Source organism: Anabrus simplex, chromosome 2 (genome assembly GCF_040414725.1).
Source record: "Anabrus simplex isolate iqAnaSimp1 chromosome 2, ASM4041472v1, whole genome shotgun sequence".
In the NCBI taxonomy this organism is placed as follows: Eukaryota; Metazoa; Arthropoda; class Insecta; order Orthoptera; family Tettigoniidae; genus Anabrus; species Anabrus simplex.
Genome location: NC_090266.1, coordinates 731,959,717 through 731,983,062, shown reverse-complemented (window position 1 = coordinate 731,983,062; position 23,346 = coordinate 731,959,717). Strand labels below are relative to the sequence as shown.

Below are 23,346 nucleotides of genomic sequence, written 5' to 3'. Positions count from 1 at the left end.
AGATCCGGCGTGGTGTCATATTGGGTGCTTTGGCGGCACTGAACCCGCGGCCGGATTGCATTCTTAGTCATTACCCGTCCAGGAGCCGTTTCCAGCGCGGTCCGCACATTTGACGACGGTCCGGAACATTATTATTATTATTATTATTATTATTATTATTATTATTATTATTATTATTATGTGTTGCTGGAAGGGCTGATGACAGGGAAAACCGGAGTATTCGGAGAAAAACCTGTCCCGCCTCCGTTTTTTCCAGCACGAATGTCACGTGGAGTGACCGGGATTTGAAACACGGAACCCAGCTGTGAGAGGCCGGCGCGCTGCCGCCTGAGCAACGGAGGATACTTATAAGTACATTAAGAAAAGTAAAATCAATTGGTCTCACCTCCTTCTACATCCCACCGCCGTTAAGTTTATTTACCGCCCCCCCGCCCCCCCCCCAAAAAAATTAAAAGAAGGCTTGTTTCTTTATGTTTAAAGGAGATTCCAAACACCAATGTTCACTTCTATTGCCTTCAGTTTCGAGATATAAGTATCCCCATAAAAATAATTTAATTTTTCACTTCATTTCACACTACTCTTCCTAAGTGAATTTTCCCGCAAAAAATACTTGTTTCTTTAATAGTAAAAGATCTTCTAAATACCAATTATCACGACTCTAACTTCTTCAGTTTTTGATTTATGTGTCCCCATGAAAGGAATTGAACTCCTTTACACTCCCACCCTCCAAGATGGTTTCCCCACCAAAACGCGTTTTTCTTTGTTTTTAAAGGAGATCTAAATACGAATTTTCACGTCTGTAACAACTTTAGTTTTTATTAGATGTATGCATTCTCATACAATTAAGTCAATTAAATTTTCAATTCTTTCACACACCCCCCCCCCCCACTTCATTGGATTTTCCGAGAATACGTGTTTCTTCACTTTTAAAGCAGATGGCAAATATCAAATTTCACGTCTGTAACATCTTCATTTTTGAGAGATCAGTAGCCTAATTAAAAGAATTCAACACCATTTTCAGTCACTTTTACCCACCCCCCACCTCCCAAGTGGTATTTCCGAAAACTAAAAATACACGATTCGTTATGTTTAATAGAGATAAAAAATACCATTTTTCACTTCTGTAACATGTTAAGTTTTTTTAGATATACTGTAAAAATTCTCGTTTTAAAATTTCACCCCTTTTGAGTTCCCCTTAAGTGGAGTTTCCAAAAACAAATCACCTATGTTTCTTTACATTTACAGGAGATTCCAAACACCCACTTTTTACGTCTGTAACATTTTACGTTTCCAAGATATTCTGTAGATATAGCCATTCAAAAAATTCACCCCAATTTGTCACTCCTGTTTAACCGCCATTAATTGGATTTTCCAAAAACTAAAAAATACGTGTTTCTTTATTTTTAAAGGAGGTCCCATATACAAATTTTCAGTTCTGTAATATCTTCAGGTTCTGAAATATAAGTATCCTCATTAAAGGCATTCAACCCATTTTTCACCCTTTTACACCCCTCCTATTGGGATTCACAGGAAACAAAAAATACGTGTTCCTTTATTTTTAGAGGAGATTCTAACTACCAATTTTTACATCTGTAAATTTTAAAGTTTTAAGATGTAGACACACTCATTTTAAAAAATTCGCCCTCCCTTTTCACCCCCCAATATTTGAATTTTCCAAAAACGAAAAAATACGTGTTTCTTTACTTTTAAAGTAGATCCAAAATACCAATTTTCAGGTCTGTAATATCTTCAGGTTCTGAGATATAAGTAGCCTCATTAAAGGCATTCAACCCATTTTTCACCCCTTTTCACGATTCCTATTGCGATTTTCCGAAAACAAAAAAATGCGTGTTTATTTTTAATGAAGATTCTAAATACCAATTTTTACATCTGCAAACTTTAAAAGATTGGAGATATAGATTCACTCATTTTTAAAATTCACCCCCTTTCCACCCTCCCATTAATTGGATTTTCCAAAAACAAAAAAATACGTGTTTCTTTATTTTTAAAAGAGATCAAAAGTACCAATTTTCAGGTCTGTAATATCTTCAGTTTCTGAGATATAAGCACCGGTATCCTGATTAGGCATTCAACCCCTTTTTCACCCTTTCTCACCCCTCCTATTGGGATTGTCTGAAAACAAAAAAATACGTGTTTCCTTATTTTTAAAGAAGATTCCAAATACCAATTTTCACATCTCTAAACTTTTAAAGTTTTGAGATATAAACACACTCATTTTAAACTTTCACCCCCATTTTCACCCCCTTAGCGACGGAATATCCAAAAATCCTCTCTTAGCGAGCACCTACATCTTAATATGAATATATCCCCAAAATTTCATTTCTTTATGTCCAGTAGTTTTGGCTCGGCGATGATGAATCAGTCAGTCAGTCAGGACAAGCTACTTTATATATATAGACTAGCAAGATACCCGTGCTTCGCTACGGTATTATACTGAAATTTATAATTGAATGCTTATTGTTTTAGATATATAATCCGACGAAATTCGCGATCTGACTCGTTTTCTGCGAGAATCCACCAAGATTCCCGGTCTGACTGGTTTTCTATTATTTTACGGCACGTTTCCTCACATTTTTCAATCTTCCTTTCCAGCAATCGATTTCGTACTTCCCGGGCTAGGCTCAGGTATTCCTCCCGGTCAGATGGGTCCGTAAATCTTTGCCATCTTTTCCTATAATCATTTTTAATATGGATAAAATCCTTCAGGAGATCCGGCGTGGTGCCATATTGGGTGCCTTGGCGGCACTGAACCCGCGGCCGGACTGCATTCTTAGTCATTACCCGTCCAGGAGCCGTTTCCAGCGCGGTCCGCACATTTGACGACGGTCCGGATTATTATTATTATTATTATTACTATTATTTGTTGCTGGAATGGCTGATGACAGGGAAAACCGGAGTATCCGGAGAAAAACCTGTCCCGCCACCGTTTTGTCCAGCACGAATGTCACATGGAGTGACCGGGATTTGAACCACGGAACCCAGCTGTGAGAGGCCGGCGCGCTGCCGCCTGAGCAACGGAGGATCCTTATAAGTACATTAATAACAGCTAAAATCAATTGGTCTCACCTACTTCTACACCCCACCGCCGTTAAGTTTATTTACCGCCACCGCTCCCCCCCCAAAAATAAATTAAAAGAATGCTTGTTTCTTTATGTTTAAGGGAGATTCCAAACACCAATGTTCACGTCTATTACCTTCAGTTTTGAGATATTAGTATCACAATAAAAATAATTTACTTTCTGCACTTCATATCACGATACTCCCCCCCCCCAAGTGAATTTTCCCGCAAAAAATACTTGTTTCTTTAATAGTAAAGGATATTCTTAAATACCAATGATCACGACTCTAACTCCTTCAGTTTTTGATTTATGTGTCCTCATGAAAGGAATTCAACTCCTTTACACTCCCGCCCTCCTAGATGGTTTCCCCACCAAAACGCGCTTTCCTTTGTTTTTAAAGGAGATCCAAATACGAATTTTCACGTCTATAACAACTTTAGTTTTTATTAGATGTATGTATTCTCATACAATTAAGCCAATTAATTTTTCAATTACCCCCCCCCCCTTCATTGGATTTTCCGAGAATACGTGTTTCTTTACTTTTAAAGCAGATTGCAAATATCAAATTTCACGTCTGTAACGTCTTCATTTTTGTAATATCAGTAGCCTAATTAAAAGAATTCCACACCATTTTCAGTCACATTTACCAACCCCCTCCACCCAAGTGGTATTTCCGAAAACTAAAAACACACGTTTCTTTATGTTTAATAGAGATAAAAAATACCTTCACTTCTGTAACATGTTTTTTTAGATATACTGTAAAAATTCTAATTTAAAAATTTCACCCCTTTTGAGTTCCCCTTAAGTGGAGTTTCCAAAAACAAATCACATATGTTTCTTTACATTTACAGGAGATTCCAAACACCCACTTTTAACGTCTGTAACATTTTACGTTTCCAAGATATTCTGTAGATATAGTCTTTCAAAAAATTCATCCCAATTTGTCACTCCTGTTTAACCGCCATTAATTGGATTTCCCAAAAACTAAGAATTACGTCTTTCTTTATTTTTAAAGGAGATCCCATATACAAATTTTCAGTTCTGTAATATCTTTCGTTTCTGAGATATACGTATCCCCATTAAAGGCATTCAACCCATTTTTCACCCCTTTTACACCCCTCCTATTAGGATTTACAGGAAACAAAAAAATACGTGTTCCTTTATTTTTAGAGGAGATTCTAACTACCAATTTTTACATCTGTAAATTTTAAAGTTTTAAGATGTAGACGCACTCATTTTAAAAAATTCACCCCCCTTTTTCACCCCCCAATATTTGGATTTTCCAAAAACGAAAAAAATACGTGTTTCTTTACTTTTAAAGTAGATCCAAAATACCAATTTTCAGGTCTGTAATATCTTCAGGTTCTGAAATATAAGTAGCCTCATTAAAGGCATTCAACCCATTTTTCACCCTTTTACACCCTTCCTATTGGGATTTTCCGAAAACAAAAGAATACGTGTTTCTTTATTTTTAAAGGAGATTCTAAATACCAATTTTTACATCTATAAACTTCAAAACTTTTGAGATATAGATACACTCATTTTAAAAAATCACCCCTTTTCACCCCCCCATTAATTGGATTTTCCACAAACAAAAAAATACGTGTTTCTTTATTTTTAAAGGAGATCCCAAACACCAATTTTCAGGTCTGTAATATCTTCAGGTTCTGAAATATAAGTAGCCTCATTAAAGGCATTCAACCCATTTTCACCCCTTTTCACTCCTCCTATTGCGATTTTCCGAAAACAAAAAAGACGTGTTTCTTTATTTTTAATGAAGATTCTAAATACCAATTTTTACATCAGCAAACTTTAAAAGTTTCGAGATATAGATTCACTCATTTTAAAAATTCACCCCCTTTGCACCCTCCCATTAATTGGATTTTCCAAAAACAAAAAAATACGTGTTTCTTTATTTTTAAAAGAGATCAAAAGTACCAATTTTGAGGTCTGTAATATCTTCAGTTTCTGATATATAAGTACCGGTATCCTGATTAAAGGCATTCAACCCATTTCCCCCCATTTTCAACCCTTTTCACCCCTCCTATTGGGATTTTCTGAAAACAAAAAAATACGTGTTTCCTTATTTTTCAAGAAGATTCTAAATACCAATTTTTACATTTGTAAACTTTTAAAGTTTTGAGATATAGACTCACTCATTTTAAAATTTAACCCCCCCATTTCACCCCCTTAGCGACGGAATATCCCAAAATCCTCTCTTAGCGAGCACCTACATCTTAATATGAATGTATTCCCAAAATTTCATTTCATTATGTCCAGTAGTTTTGGCTCGGCGATGATGAATCAGTCAGTCAGTCAGTCAGTCAGTCAGTCAGTCAGTCAGTCAGTCAGTCAGTCAGTCAGTCAGTCAGTCAGTCAGTCAGTCAGTCAGTCAGTCAGTCAGGACAAGCTATTTTATATATATAGATAGACAGATATATTTGGAGAGACAGTTATTGTTTGTGGTAAGATTTTACAGCAGATAACCGTGATTAACAGTTCTGAATGATAACCTGAATTATTGTGACATCTTTAGCGATCTGTTTACCAAATAGCATTTAAAGTTATCGTAAGGAGAGAAGATGGAGGTTTTGCTAAACAGTCCTCTCTCTGTTTATGAATTCGGGGAGAATGTGCCAACGACGGAGTACGAGCTACCGATCTCCGACTGATGGAGGTTTCCAGTCTTATCGCAGTGAGTTGTGAGCCTAGGCAACGTCTAGGGATAGGGATGTTTAGCAGAATCTCCAAGTTATATCCCTCTTTTAGCCCCTAATCTCTAAGGAGAAACTTCTGTATTATTCAGTAATCAGAAATGCACAGCCATCCAGTTTTGAAAGCAGAATATCTGAAAGTCGTATGCTATCCTTTTAAGTTGTATGCAAGTGATGTTATTTGTCAAGGAAGAATAGAATTTTGGGTCCGAAAGTTTCTTTCTGAGAAGCATTGCACTTTTTCCTGTCTATATGGAAAATGAACAAATACAATCTCGAAGCAGAAAAACCTGCATAGTTTACATCGGTAAAGTTCAATTAAAAGAAGTTTTCTGAAGTTACGGTATAAAACAATACAATGAGATACGATAATGTGTGTTGTGAAAACTGACCTGTTTTTTTGCTATTTGCTTTACGTCGTACCGACACACACAACGGTCTTATGGCGACGATGGGACAGGAAAGGCCTACGAATGGGAAGGAAGCGGCCAAGGCCTCCATTAAGGTACAACCCGCCTCAGCGTTTACCTGGTGTAAACATGGGAAACCACGGAAAACCATCTTCAGGACTGCCGACAGTGGGGTTCGGATCCACTATCTCCCGAATTGAAACCCACAGTTGCGGGCTCCTAACCGCACGGACGACTGTTATGCAATGGAAGATATGTAGAAGAAAAGCACCTTAAATCATTGAATTATGCATTGAAGAAGGAAACAGAAGGGTCACCATGTATAAAAACACAAAATTGTGTGTTTTCCAAATTCCGGATATCACTCAATGCAGGTTTGACATCTTACTACCGGTATTTACCGAAATGGACGAAATAACCAACTCTGCAACGTTTTTATGGAATGTTTTACAATCAACTTCAAGACAAAGGTTGGTATATTTGCCCAAACGTGAAGTACATTACGCTCAATAAACAGAGCTTGAAGTTTCATGCAACGAGTCCAAAGGTACATAGAGGATAAGTATGTTGAAGTTTCCATGTACACCAGTGGTCACATCGATTTTTAATGTCAATTGTTTATTAATAGTACTTTATTGTTGAATGAAGAGAGAACTAAGGAAGGAACTGCGATATCTGGTTCATCAACTGCATGTGGTTATGTCAGGGAACTTACGAGGTATTCCACAAGAGCTTTCAAGAACCTAGTATCAAATTTGCAGAATGTATTTTGATAATTCCAACTTAAGTATGCTTGATGATTCTTACAGAAGTTGGGAGCGACATAAAAAGTTTGCAGAGGACTGCTATAAATCGTGAATGTAGGGAGTCTTCATAGGGCCAGTAAATCGTTTGACTAGCGCCACACCTAATTAGACACTCTGTATGCCAGTTTTCGACGCCGAGTTCTTGAGCATAGGAAGCTATCAGGTTTCATTCGTCTAACCCACAGTTCATACAAATCGGCAACTCAATTGGGTCACATTTTAATAACGTCATTGGTTTTACGTCCCACTAACTATTGTTATTGTTCTTGGAGACACCGAAATGCCGTAATTTTGTTCCGCAGTTCTTTTGCGTACTGGTGAAACCATCGCCATGTGGCTAGCCTATTCAAGCACCTTCAAATAGCACTGGACTAGCCGGGAACGTATCCACCAACTTGAGCTCAGAAGGCCAGCGGTCTACTCATCACGGCTGGGTCATATTTAACAGCGAGTTACAATATGTATACTATATAGTCTGCTCAGTATCAATACAACAGCCCATTGGAGTTTGAAATTGTCCGGGAAAACGCTCTAAATATTCAGACATAAGGAAAGCGTGCGTAATGTCACGCACGTTCTTCTTTTGACTCTCATGAATTTTTCTCCTTGTATTCAGCAGCAACCATCTTCTATAAAAGCATAATTTTAAATCGAATACTGGACTTGGTCCCCATTTAGCACGGTCGTCTTGTGATTTCTCATGCCACTGTTAGTCCATAGCTGGTGCTAGTGGTGGACTTCACACGTCCCAGAGGAGAGTGTAGAGTACCCTGCCCGAATTTAACCGGTGACCTTGATCTATAGCCGATTATGTACAAGGTTTCATTAACGACGGTAGCTCCGCGCGTTTACTCTATTTTCATTTCATTTTGTTACACACGACAGGTTATTTCGACCCAAAAATTTCTTACGCTTATCATTCCTGACATTTTTAACCAATTATTTGGATTCTGTACGGATTTGTGAATGTGATCCAGTGTTACGGCAGGATTCCCTTCCTGACGCCAACCCTATGTGAGGGGAAGTCTTTCTGTAGTGGTTAGTAGCGTGGTGTATTGTATGTAAATGAAATGTATTGAGACGAACACAAACACCCAGTCCTCAAGCCTGAGGAATTAACCATTCACAGTTGAAATACTCGACCCGGCCTGGAATCAAACCCGGCGCCCTCTAAACCGAAGGCCAGTACACTGACTATTCGGCCAAGAAGACGGACGAATAACAATCAATTTACCAATTAATTTCATTTGAACTATTCTATTTGAAATTCACCTAATGCTATTGGCTTTACGTCCCACTAACTACATGTACGGTTTTCGGAGACGCCGAGGTGCCGGAATTTAGTCCCGCATGAGTTCTTATACGTGCCAGTAAATCTACCGACACGAGGCTTACGTATGTGAGCACCTTCAAATACCACCGGACTGAGCCAGGATCGAACCTGCCAAGTTGTGGTCAGAAGGCCAGCGCCTCCACCCTCTGAGCCACTCAGCCCGACTCACCTAATATTAAAATCAACACTAATAGCAGTAACTACAGATTTGAACATTTGATAAACCATGTGTAATGCAATTTATTTCACTGTTCGCTTGTAAATTTTAACGCACATTATTAGTATATCGATGGCTTACTTCTAAAACCTCGTATCTCTCGATGCACTTCTTATCCGTTTTCTTCCTTAAGACTGGTCACGTCTCCCAGCCACATATGGATGTACAGTCCATCAGAACAAATTTCGTAGTGTTCATTTTCCTATGCTAATGTGTAAAGGAAAATGAACCTTAAATACTTTAAACTGTACGAGTGCTTAAATTCGCCATGAAAACATCATCCCTACAATACGGTATGGTAAGGTCCATTTTCCTTTACAGTCAGAATAGGAAAATGAACACTACGAAGATTGTTCTGATGGACTACATATACACATGTGACTGGGAGGCGTGACCAGTCTTAAGGAATATAATGGGTAGAAATAGCGTTGTCACATACGAGGTTTTAGAAGTAAGCCAACGATATGCCACATAGAGCTCATTGACACGTTGGGTTACTTGAGGATCACCGATGTTCTTTAGAGGGATTCCATTTAACGTGCCATTAGGATTACAGCGGTAATATTTTTTTAAGGAAACCTAGCACGCCATGATATGGCAGTAATGATCCCTATCTCTTGTATGACCCACGGGGAATGCCAAATAATAACCATCAGCAACAAGAGTTGTTCGTTTAGTGAGTGATTATCACCGGAGATAAGAACTTGGGAAAAAGAGCTGTTATTCCACTGTCATGAGAATCACCGGTTAATACGGAATTTTACTTAATTTCAAGTATACACCGGGTGAATGCGATGCGCTTCTTACTTCTTGAGCGTATGCAGCGTGCTAGGAGTTAAGTATCTCTTAGTCGTTCCTTACGCAATAGCATGCATTTACTTTATGTATACATGGCCTGATATAGGCTTTCCCGTACAATGCAAACGAAGTACAAGAGGCAGTAAATTAGTCTCATGTTAAAAAAACCCTTCTGTATAGTGCGGAGCCCACTTTTCTAATCACTTCCATGAAATGTTAATGCACTGTGCAAACTATAATTATCCGCCTCTGTAACTGTCGCTAGATAATTGCGTATCGATTGGTCCAAGAGAACATTTCCTTTTGAAAGAAAAGGGTAGAGGTGGTATCATGGAAGACGTGATATGTCTACTCACCACTACAGTCCCTTCAAATGGAAATTGATACAGGAAAGGATTTTCTCAAATTATGGCATAAACTATTGCACGCAAATGCTATACACCATACGTGGGAGCTTTCGACATGTAATTATGTGGTTTTAGCGTTCATTAAAGGCTTAAAACACGGCCATAAAGCTTTAACATCCAATCGAATTTTCGAAATGAGAATTTGGGTCTCCTCGTGAACACAGTTATATAATGCGCAAATCTGCACGCTTGAAGCAGCTGTGGAGAATTGTGTAGCTGGTTGCATACAGTAGTGAGGTTCAATCACTCCTTCACCCACACCTTTTTTAGTTTCGTTTTCATTTTGCGCACGGGTAGGGATTCCTCATGAAGATCTGGCATTCTTTAAGTCCCAGATATCCTTATAACGGAGTAATAATAAATATTGCCACGTAAACACCGACTACGGACACATGCAATGTGTATATCATTTTCTACATTGTTTTGAACTCATTCAACAATGTAATACGTACGGGTATCGTCAGAGATGGTAGGTCGTTGTAAATAAACGTAGGATGGACTGTTACTAGGCATGGTTGCTAGGAACAGTGCATTCTCTTCCTCGTTCTGTGGTGGAGTATTTATATATCTTGTAACAATAACAATGCACTGTTTTTTCCCTTTACGATAGTTCAAACAATATTGTTTCTTACTTGATTGCATAATTTTAAAGTCTTACACACACAAAGCCAACGGCCGTAGCCGTGTTGAAACACCGGATCCCGTGAGATCTCCGAAGTTAAGCAACATTGGGCGTGGTCAAGAATTGCATGGGTTGCCACGCGCTGTTGGTTGGGCGGGAGGGGGGTAAGGGAATGGAGGAGCGGTAAGGAACTGGCCACGCTACCGTACGTAAACTGCGGCTAAAGCACACCTCTCCTAGGTTCGGACCTGCCTTACATTATACACACCAAAATCAACATTAAAAATTCAATTCTTACTGCGGCGAGTTCCTCAATTTGAATCGCGTGCACATAAGTAACAATGTAACTCCATATTTTTCGAAAAGAAAAAAATCTCCGCCATCTTTCTTAACATAACACGAAGAGTAGCCTTGATATTTTTGTCGGTATAATTCTCATACACCCTGTGTACTATTTTATATCATAAAGATACTCTGTGTCACCCAAGGGAAGCCTTACAGTTACTGTTTATGTGGTACCCCGCCGAGATGATTACTGCCCATCCAGATATTGGTGAACTCAGCGTGACGACATCGTCAGCCATATTACTTGGTTTTCTTGAGTGGATTCAGCAGCTCCTGAGCTGGCTTCACGCAACTGAGTAAACCACCTCCTTTCAGAATTTCCTTGAACGAACCAATAATGGAATCCAATGCCCGTGATAAAAGGTAGACAGCCTACCTTTTCACCTCGGGGTCGACAGCAGTTGCAAAGTACATAAGAAGTCTTGTCATGTACTGAACTCTGGGACATGACTTTCCAGAACTTCCCTCTAGTAAGCATTACACAGTCTGGGAACTTGAGAATTTGTGTAGGAGTACTTCACCCCTGATATTTTTCACGACACATTCAGGTTTAGAAGAGAAAAGAACTCCGAACTATCCATCATTAAATTTGTAATTTTATAGAGAAATTTCAAGTATGGAGCGCAGCTCTGCATTAGGGAGATGCGTGATTTTGAACCCCACCGTCGGCTGCCCAGAGAATGGTTTTCTGTGGTTCCCCATTTTCACTTTCAGGCAAATGCTGGGACAGTTCCTATTCATAGGTCATAGCCGATTTGTTCCATCACCTTACAGAATGTCATTCACCATCATTAATTTCATCTTCATTAGATCCTCAACAGCGGTTGCATCAGGAAGGGCATCCGAGTGTAAAACATGATATCTAAATTCATCTCACTTCATTCCCGACCCCGCATGAAGAAGCGGGACTAAAGGATAGATATACGTTTTACATACATAAAGAAATTTCGTAACACCCTTCAATTTTCAAGTTTACAAACTTCTTATTTTGAAATGTAGAAGTGGCTCAGAATTCGTTTTTATATGAGGACATTTACCAAATACTTTATTAATTACACTGCTGAGAATAAATGGAGCAACGCCATGAAGTACACTCATTTTCTTATAAACATAGGTGAAGGTAGGAGACGGCTTCTTGGCTGAATGGGCAGCCTTTGGTTCAGAGGGCCCGGGTTCGATTCACGGCTGGACCTAGGATTTTGACTGTGTATGGTTAATTTGTGTGACTCGGGGACTAGATGTTTCTGTTCGTTTTAATACACTCCTCTTCATTTACATTCACCACACCATACCACGCTACCGGCCGCCACAGGACACGCAATAGTGATGCATCCCTCCATATAGGGTTGGCGTTAGGAAGGGCATCTGCCCGCAAAACTGGACCAAATCCACACCCAGCGCAGATGTAATAAATTGGGGGGAAATCAGGAAAAGGAAGGTATGGGTAGGATAAAGGAAAGCTGTGAATTACATTTTCATAAAGCAATTTGATACCATGTTATAAAAAACGTACACATTATTTGGATACCAAGAAACATTTTTACTTTATTATAAGACGTGTTCTTCTGATTGCTTTCAGCAGTATATTTGTGTCAAACATCCTCGGATTCAGACACGCGACTGTTACAAATGCCAGCACGCAGAGTACCTACGTGTCTTAAGCCAGGTAGGTTCACTAGCCAACCCTCAAACAGTCTTCAGTGGTTCCTTTCTCAGCAAGTGAAATGTTTTTTTACGTTTATGAAAGCCAATGTGATCTCCTTCCTAATGGATGCACTCGTTCCAGACAAGGAATCAGTTACTTTACACAAAATAACACAAGCCTAGGGAACGGAACGGCTGAGAATCGTGCTACTATTACTACTACTAATACTTCCGACTGCAATGGCGTAGTCGTTGGCCTGCTGTTATCAGGATAGCGGCATTTAAGGGTTTTAATATGCGATAACTTGGTATCGTTGTCTTCCGAGCAAGAACTTCGACACTCTGTTGTGTGTTAAGTCCACTAGCAGTAGCACGTGCGTATACAACCAATAACATTGTTACAATTACGACTTTCTTGTGTTGTCATAATAATATGGGGGACCAGCAGTGAGGCATACAGTTCGGTAAGGCCTATGGCCTACCAAGATGACTGATTCCCAATCAAATAGCCTGTAAATATTCGAGTGTCACGTGGCCAGACTGACGGCATCCTCAGCTTATCCCTCAACTTCCTTGAGCAAGTGCACTGTCTTCTGTAGCACACAGCACCTCAGCTGGACTCACGAGGCCGAGCACAGCCCTTTCCAGCCCTCAGGCCAGAATTAAAACCCGGTGACTGGCCAGGAATCGAGGCCGGAACCTCCTTGTATGAGGTAAATATGCTATCCCAAGTCCACGGGGCAGACTCTGTTGACATATAAGAAACCGTAATTGTGGGAGGCCTCTAGAAGTGCGTTTACTAACACATTAAAAAACCCATTTCCACAGCAAACATTTTGGCACTTCAGAGTAACATACTGCCGGCAGTAACTGACGGGACCTTAAACAAATATTTATTATTACTACTAGCAGTGGAGTTGTGGTAGTAGTAGTAGTAGTAGTAGTAGTAGTAGGAGTAGTAGAACTGGCTGCGTCAGCAAAGAGGATTCGTCTAGAGGTGTTAGGAGTGAATGATATTCGGGTAAGAGGATGTAACGAAGAAGAGATAGGAGATTATAATGTGTTCTTGACGGGTGTTAGAAAGGGAACGGAAGAGCGTGGTGCAGGACTGTCCTACAGGAACACTATTGCATGCAACATAGTTTCTGTTAGGCACGTAAACGAGCGAATGGTATTTGTAGATATGATAGTTGCAGGAATTAGGACCTGAATTCTCAACCTATTCACCATGTGATAGTGTAGATGAGGAAGAAGTTTTATGAACCACTGAGTGACATCATAGTCAGAGTTAACAGCAAGGATAGGATGGTACCAACGGGCAATTTCAATGCAAAATTTGGAAATAAAACTGAAGGATATGAGAAGATGGTGATTAAATGTGGGGAAGATATTGAACCTAATAGGAATGGGAAGCGTTTACTGGACTTCAGTGCTAGTATGTGATTAGCAGTTACGAATACATTCTTCAAGCATAAGACTATTCACCGCTATACATGGGAGGTTAGGGGCACCATATCCATAACAGTATATACCATAACCGACTTCGAATTCAGGAAGCCCGTTAGGACATGTGCGGGTATTCGGGGAATATTTTGATGATACGGACCACTATCTGATCTGCTGTGAACTAAATATCTCTAGGCCTAGGACAGAGAAAATGAAAAATGTCTGCAAACGAATAAGGCGAGAAAATCTCCAGGACGAGGAAATTAGACAAATATAGGTACATAAATTTGATCAGTGAAAAGTTCCAAACAATAGACAGTGAGGAGGTTCAGGATAAAGAAGGAAAATGTGTAGCGTACAGAGATGCTGCTGTAGAAACAGCAAGGGAATGTCTAGGAACAACTGTGTGTAAAGGTGGGGGAAAAGCGAACGTATTGGTGGAATGATCAAGGGAGAGAAGATTGTAAAGGTAAAAAGAAGGAATACCACAAAAGGTACAAATAAGGACTGATGCAGACAGGGAATTGTACGTAGACGAACGAAACGGAGCGAAACAAGTAATTGTTGAATCCGAGAAGAGGTCTTGGTAAAATATCTGTATTAACTTGTAAACCAAACCAAACCACATGGCACTACAGCACTTAAGGGGCCTTGGCCTACCAAGCGACCGCTGCTCAGCCCGAAGGTCTACAGATTACGTGGTGTCGTGTAATCAGCACGACGAATCATCTCGGTCGTTACTCTTGGCTTTCTAGACCGGGGCCGCTATCTCACCGTCAGATAGCTCCTCAATTCTAATCACGTAGGCTGAGTGGACCTCGAACCAGTCCTCAGGTCCAGGTAAAAATCCCTGACCTGGCCGGGAATCGAACCCGGGGCCTCAGGGTAAGAGGCAGGCACGCTACCCCTACACCACGGGTCTGGCATTAACCTGTAAAGGCTAGGTCAAATGGCAGAGAAAATTTCTGGACAGTAATAAAGAGAGAAAAGGAGGAAAATAGGACATGAACAGTGTTTTGGGCACATCACGTGAAACTCATAATAGATTCCAGGGAATCACTGGACTGATGGAAGAAATACTTTGAAAATCTCAACATAAAAAGAAATCTTCCTGTTGACGTCACGAACAACCAAGCTCATGCGGGGGAGGACAATGACGTTGGTAAAATTACGCTTGAGGAAGTAGAGATGGTGGTAAATAAATGTCATTGTCATAAAGCGGCAGGCATAGATGAAATTAGACCTGAAATTGTTAAATACAGTGAGAAGTCAGGGATCAAATGGTTTCACAGAGTAATAAGATTAGCATGGAATGTTAGTAAGGTACCTTATGATTGGACTGAAGCAGTAATTGTACCTAAAGCTAAAGTATGGTAACAAGAAATATTGCAAGAACTATCGAGGTATTTTATTGATCAGTGACACTGCTCAGCCAGAACATTATGATCACCTCCCTAATAGCCGGTATTTCCACCTTTGGCACGGATAACAGCGGCGACGAGTCTCGTTATGGAATCAACGAGGCCTTGCTAGGTCGCTGGAGGGAGCTGGCTCCACATCTGCACACAAAAGTCATCTAATTCCCGTAAATTCTGAGTAGAGGAGCGATGAGCTCTGACGCCACGTTCAATCACATCCCAGATGTGTTCGATCGGGCTAAGATCTGATGAGCTGGGAGACCAGCACACCAATTGCAACTTGCCACTGTGTTCCTCGATCCACTCCATCACACTCCTGGCCTTGTGACATGGCGCATTTTCTTGTTGACAACTGCCACTGTCGTTCGGAAACATTATCGTCATGAAAGAGTGTACATGGTCTGCAACCAGTGTACGATATTTCTCGGCCGTCATGGTGCCTTGCACGAGCTCCATACGACCCGTCGATGCTCACGTGAATGTTCCCCAGAGAATAATTGAGCCGCCGCCAGCTTGTCTCCGTCCCGCAGTACAGGTGTCAAGGTGCTGTTCCCCTGGAAGACGACGGATTCTCACTCTCCCTTTGGAATGATAAAGGAGGTATCGAGATTCATTAGACCATGCAACGCTCTGCCACTGCGCTAACGTCCAGTGACGATGGTCACGTGCCCATTTCAGCCGTAGTTGCCGATGTCGTGGTGTTAACATTGGCACATGCATCGGTCGTCGGCTGCGGAGGTTCATTCTTAGGAGTGTTCGGTGCACTGTGTGTTCAGACCCACGTGTACTCTGCCCATCATTAAAGTCTGATGTTAGTTCCGCCGCAGTTCGCCGCCTGTCCTGTTTTACCAGTCTGGCCAGCCTATGACGTCTGACATCTGTAATGAGGGGTAGCCACCCAACCCCTCGATGTTTGAACGTGGTTTAGCCTTCGTTTCGCCACTTGCGGAAGACACTCTTCACCCCACTCTTCGAACACCCGACTAGTCCTGCAGTTTCCTTAATGCTCGTGCCGAGCCTCCGGGCCATCATAATCTGCCCTAGGTCAAACTCAGATAGATCGCGCGCCTTCCCCATTCTACACACGGGCAGCACGCTCACTGATACTACATGCACAGTGCGTGTGTCTGATTAGTAGTCATTCCTCGTCAGGTGACGTTGCCATCGCCTGGACGGGTTTATATCGATTGTAGATAAGAGGTCGTAATGTTCTGTCAGTTCGGTGTATACCAGGCGGGGTGTTCACTGAAATTTTGGAAAGGAGTGTGCGATCAGTAGTTGAGAGGAGGTTGGTTGAAAACCGTGTTTTTTCAGACCACAGAGGAGCTGCCAGGATCAGGTTTTCAGTATGCGCTTGGTAATTGAAAAATGCTACGAGAGAAATAGACAGTTATGCTTATCTTCCATAAATCTAGAGAAGGCATATGGCAGAGTACTGAGGAAGAAGTTGTTAGCTGCATTCGCGGAATATGGGATTAAGTGTAGATAATTAAAAGCAATCAAATGCATTTAGGTTGACAACTGGAATGCAGTGAGAATTGACTGTAAAATGAGTCCTCGTTTCAAGGTACTTACAGGGGTTAGACAAGGCTGTAATCTTTTAACTTTGTTGTTCATAGTTTACATGGATCATCTACTGAAATGTATAAATTGGCAAGGAGAGATTCAGTTAGGTGAAAAATTTACTCTATGCCGACGATTAGGTCTTAGTGGCACATTATGCTGAAAGTCTCCAGTCTAATATCTTGGAACTTGAAAATAGGTGCAATGATTATGATATGAATTATTTTTTCTTTTACAATAAAATTGGCTTTACGTCGCACCGTCACACAGATAGGTCTTATAGCAACGATGGGATAGGAAAGGTCTACTAGTGGAAAGGAAGTGGCTGTTGCCCTAATTAAGGTACAACCCCAGCATTTTCCTGGTGTGAAAATGAGAAACCACGGAAAACCATCTTCAGGGCTGCCAACAGTGGGGATATGAAAATTAAGCATTCCGAGACTACAGTGATGTCCGTATGTAACAAATCTAAGATAACTGAATGCCAGGTTGAGAATACAAAGGTAGAACAGGTAGATCATTTCAAGTCTTTTGGATGTGTGTTCTCCTAAGATGGTAGTCTAGTAAGTGTTGCAAGTTGCAGCAAGGCTAATGCAATGAGTTCACAGTTGTGTGTGATGGAAGTCACCTCCTGGACGAAACTATTCGTATATTTACACCGGTCAGCTTTCAGGCCAACTTTGCTTTACGGGAGTGAAATCTGTGTGGGTTCAGGATATCTTATTCATAATGTAGAAGTAACAGATACGAAAGTATCAAGAATGATCGCCGGTACAATCATGTGGAAGCAATGCCAGGACGGTACTCGGTTTAAGGAGATGGAGACCAGGATAGGAACGAACTCGACTGATGAGGCTGTACACATAAACTGGCTTCGGTGGTGGGATCATATGACGTGAATGGAGGACGACAGGTTACCTAAGGGAATAATGAACTCGGTTATAGAGGGGTAAGAGAAGTAGAGGGAGACGAAGACGACGATGGTTTAACTCAGTTTGTAATGATGTAATGATAAGAAGTATCGAACTAAACGAGGACACATGACTAATTACAAATAGAACATCATGGTGGCGGTTATTAAATTCACAGAGGTTTGCACGCTGAACGCTGAAAGGTATAACATTCTATAATTAAGATTTATTATTATTATTATTATTATTATTATTATTATTATTATTATTATTATTATTATTATTATTATTATTATTATTATTATTATGATTACAGGGATGAAGAATTGGAAACCTTCTGTGTTGTTCAGGTTCTACATAGTTCACAACAAGACTAGCGTAAGAATCAACAAAGACCACTTTACATTTAATGTCACGCAATTCAGTTAGTTGCGATTCTGATAATGACTTCATCAAACGTCTCCAACGTATATGCAAGAATATAAGAGATTTGGATCTTACAATAAGACGAGGAACGGAATACTTATCTAACCCCATTCACTGCGCATTACTCATATGACGTCAGCAATGACGGAGAGGAATGACGTCATTCTACTACTCTGCCTTTTAAAATGGCACACCAATTCGAGAATACAACACATGACCTCTTTTGTTTATTACACCTTCGAGTTCGTCCTCTTTCAACAATCCATACAACAAAGACGATTGCAGGGATACTTTAACATTTTCTACTAGCCATTTAGATTACCACTGATGACCACTTAGACAGCCTGTTTGGATTCCTAACATCAGAGATAATTGTCATTTAGAATGTTTAGCACTAAAGCACTAGCGTTTGTACAACATTAATAATAATAATAATAATAATAATAATAATAATAATAATAATAATAATAATAATAGTATGCTCTGATTGATAATGAGCTTTGCAGATATTATAGTTTAGTAATTTTGTGTCACATATCATTATCATACCAGAAGCCAATGACACGGAATTGTCGCATTTAAAATCCTTAAAATTTCACCGACCTCAGCCAGGATCGACCTCGATACCTGGAGAACAGCAGGTAAACACTAACCAGCTGGTCTATTGAGGTCAACAGAATGGGAGGATATTCAGTAATAAAAGGTATAAAGTCAGTAATATTCTTTTAGAAAATTTTCAAAACAACTTTACATTGAAGTAATATGACTTTCTTTAGTTTTAAAGCCGGGCTGAGTGGCTCAGACGGTTAAGGCGCTGGCCTTCTGACCCCAACTTGGCAGGTTCGATCCTGGCTCAGTCCGGTGGTATTTGAACGTGCTCAAATACGTCAGCCTCGTGTCGGTAGCTTTACTGGCACGTAAAAGAACTCCCGAGGGACAAAATTCCGGCACCTCGGCGTCTCCGAAAACCGTAAAAGAGTAGTTAGTGGGACGTAAAACAAATAACATTATTATTATTATTATTATTATTATTATTATTATTATTATTATTATTATTTAGTTTTAAAACATTCCGTTTTCCAATTATCACATGAAGTTATCGAAATTAACTACTGAATCTCTTATAAGTAAAATACTAAAAAGATATCATATGAGACTCTTTGTACATTGGATTGGAGAATAATTGCTAATTAATATAATATGTACGAAAGCTGTCGAAACGCACCGACAGTATAACGCTGGTGTTCTACGGTTACTGAGAGGATTATGGGCGATTTGTACGAAGTACTAGTGTACTACCAATCAATTATACTGAAGGACAGGCCATACAGAACATAGAATTCTATTTCAGGCAAGTACGGAATGAAGTAACAAATTAGCAGAGTGGTGAAGTGTTTCTTTGTAAAGTTGAATCACAATGCAGTTCCGCATTGAGCATTGGCGCACTTTACTTTCATACGACCTTTAACATTTGACCGCGACCTACACCGTACGGCTCCCATGGTTCATAGCGGCGATTCATCTCGGTATAAACACGAAAGAGCGTCCAGTATGAACAAGTCCTGAAGAACTCAATAAATAACACACACAGGTTCATCCTTGATGTTAGGCTGAAAACGATACACACACACGGATATTTCTAGCAATTTCGCTTCCTTATTAATTTTTACGTGACAAATATTCACCTTTTTAATCGAGTGAAACTCTTATTCGGTTGAATTACAGTACACGAAAAGTAATTCAAAGCGTCTAAATTCGTGCCAAAGGGTTGTTTTAAATCAGAATGAACCAAGACTAGCCACAAATGTAGACATATTATTATCACAACTATCGTTTCGTGAGATCCTCTCCCGAGACAGCCTTCGGTTAGTAAGGAGTTAATGTTATTCCGGTATTCTATTAACTACGTCCTCTGCATGACCAAGTATATACAACGTATCATGAACCCTACCGCGTTATTCCTTTCCTAGTACTACCAATACTGTCAGTTCAAAAACACATAAAATGCTGTACATGTAACATTGTATAATAATTAGTTGCACACGGTGAATAAATTCGTTGGCAGAAATATTTTAAAGTCATTTTAGAACTTAACTTACTAATTAGCTCAGTCATGAACTGAATTTTGAAGGTTTTAAAGTAATGTTTGCATACGAGAAAACCTTTGAATATTTTGTTGCTCCGATCCAACGATTAAAACACTAGAGTAGACCTTTGAAAGCAGGTAAGTTAGCAAGTACTCACTTTATATTGTCATGTTCACGATTTGTTATAACTTGCAGTGAATCTATGTTACTCCGATGACTGTGAACTCAAACTACGACGTTAAGTATACTTTAAGAACAGTTTACCACATACTCACTAGCCCCTCGGTACGTGCGCTATTAAAAGATTTATTCATACATAAGCAAAAATATTCGTAAGTTAAACGAGAATCACAACGTTATTTCGGAAAACTATTCATTTTTAGTAATTAATAATTTAATGTATTCACCCAGCCATTCATCCGTCCAAAGATTCATTCATTCATTCATTCATTAGTTAGTTCCTACTCCGTGGAGTACACAAGTTTAAAGACTCACCGAGGATCCAGGAACGTGTTGGGAGCAGAGTCCGCTTTAGATGGATATACGACATGACTCCAGCCATTCCAAGCTTTCCACACATCCAAGGGAGTGAAACACGTTTTCAGCTTGCATTTCCACAGCTGACAACAGAACCACATGACTGTCCGTCAGCGAGTCAGGCACACTGTCGTGGTACTCCTGAATGAAGCGCCGAGGTCTGACGTCACACATCCGGACACCAATCAATGTTGTGCCCACGCAGAACCGAACCCCACCGAACCGACTCGAGCTGGATCGAAGCGAAAGGCGCGTTCCTGGGACTAGGCCAACTTGTCATCGTGTAGTTATGGCAGTGGAGATGCACCGCGTCCTGCAGCATTTCGTCCTAAATTTGTAATGTTCTAGAAAATCTCCATTAAGTCGCACGGACTTAACTTATATACTCCTTGCATAATAATCTTGGGATTAGTTACATTCGTGTCCAGACTACCCTTTATGATACATTCTACGAGACACCACCTTGGGGTACGGAAAGCCATGAGTATTCTTTTATCTGATTGTCGTCTTCCTTTCCCTCTAAAAACGCGTCGCAGCTGAACGCACTTTGAACCTCAAAAAATAATCTGAGGACTTACTCACTACCTAGACGTTGAAAATGGGTTATGACGCCACTCGCATGAAGGAAAACAGGAAACAATGATACAGAGTACGAAGTTATAATCAGACCTGGAGACTGAAGTAAGGTTATTGGCGGAGTATCTGTTACCGTCACTTCACCTGTAGGCAAGCAGTCAAAAATAAATAAAAATGGTATCTTGCTTTCTCTTACCAAGGAATAAAGTCAGGATGTCACAGTGCATTTTCAACTCGTGTAGGGAGCGAGATTTGTACGGGTTTAAGCCTATACGAACACAACAGTCTATTTGGATCAATTACCAAACCATGAAATAGAAAATGCACTATATAGTTCACAAAAATAATTATTACTGTCACAGAAAACCGCAAAAGCTGACAAAACCGGAGTAAATATCACGTTATTTCTCTTGTGATGAAGATACATCACTTCTTCAATATCCAAGTATCAAAGCAACAGTCGCATAAATGATCTATGACACATTATTTGTTGCTCATTTCATATGTGCACTCATTCAGACATTGTCTTTCCGCTCGCAAGATAGCACATTCAATCCCGGCTAATATCATCGGTATTTGAAAGTAAAAGCGACAGCTGTGTGAAAATACTCTACGGGACAAAATTGTGCTACTCTGGCGTCTCTTAAAATCTACCTAAGCTGAAGGGACATTACACAAGTAACATTATTATTTCTATGAACATAGATTTAGTTCATGTACTCACAAGGAGGAAGCAAGTTTCCAGTGTTACATGACTGTATGGTCTCGAGATTTCCAGTTATATGTAGAATCCCACTACTGGAACATGACTTCTCAATTTAAATATTTCCCGTATATTACCTGGGATTAGAACCGCAGCCATCTTTGTGAAAAGCCAGTGACGATGTCACTTATCTACCACGCCTCAGAATAAAAAATAGTAAAGACTGTAAAGAAACGTGCATGTTTTTCTTAATAACAGTAATAATGCCCGCCTCTGTGGTGTAGTGGTTAGTGTGATTAGCTGCCACTCCCGGAGGCCCGGGTTCGATTCCCGGCTCTGCCACGAAATTTGAAAAGTGGTACGAGGGCTGGAACGGGGTCCACTCAGACTCGGGAGGTCAACTGAGTATAGGTGGGTTCGATTCCCACTTGAGCCATCCTGGAAGTGGTTTTCCGTGGTTTCCCACTTCTCCTCCAGGAAAATGCCGGGATGGTACCTAATTTAAGGCCACGGCCGCTTCCTTACCTCTTCCTTGTCTATCCCTTCCAATTTTCCCATCCTCCCACAAGGCCCCTGTTCAGCATAGCAGGTGGGGCCGCCTGGGCGAGGTGCTGGTCAAACTCTCAAGTTGTATCCCCCGACCCAGAGTCTGAATCTCCAGGACACTGCCCTTGAAGCGGTAGAGGTGGGATCCCTCGTTGAGTCCGATGAGAAAACTGAACCTGGAGGGTAAACAGATTAATAATAATAATAATAATAATAATAATAATAATGGTTTTACGTTCTTCTAACTATTTTTGTGGTTTTCGGAGAAGCTGAAGTGACGAAATTTTATACAACATTAGTTATTTTATGTGTCATTAAATTTACTGACACGAGGCCTTCGCATCTGAGCACATTCAAAAACCACGGATCTGAGCCGGGATGAAGCAACCAAATTGAGCTCAGTAGACTAGCACTCTACAGCCTGAGTTACCCAGCCCGGCGCATGTATTTCTTAATTCATCGCCACCGTACTATACTAACACTACATATTAACTTGAATGGCTGCTGTACTGTGTAAAAAAACTTGCAGCAAATATGTAAGTAAATTAATTTTAAATCTATTATAATTCTTCTTTGGAAGCCGTCGTCTTTAGATGCTAAGATCAAAACCAATTACGTATATCAAAATATATAACGATTGAAGTTTCAGAAATTGCTATTGTTTCTTACGTCGCGCCGACTCTGACTGGTCGTCTGGAATCAATAGGATAGTGCAGGGCTAGGACTGGGAAGGAAGCGACCGTGGCCTTAATTAAGT

The 23,346-nt window shown here is 40.3% G+C and overlaps 1 protein-coding gene across 1 annotated transcript in view; it reads right to left on the bottom strand.

Annotated features, from left to right (window-relative positions):
• LOC136863667 (uncharacterized) overlaps positions 1-20,865 on the bottom strand; it is a 254,153-nt gene extending 233,288 nt beyond the window's left edge. The window contains exon 1 of the mRNA XM_067140032.2: positions 20,723-20,865. Within this exon, the coding sequence (XP_066996133.2) occupies positions 20,723-20,865 (143 nt within the window). The remainder of the gene's footprint in view (positions 1-20,722) is intronic.
• Between the last annotated feature and the right edge of the window lie 2,481 nt (positions 20,866-23,346).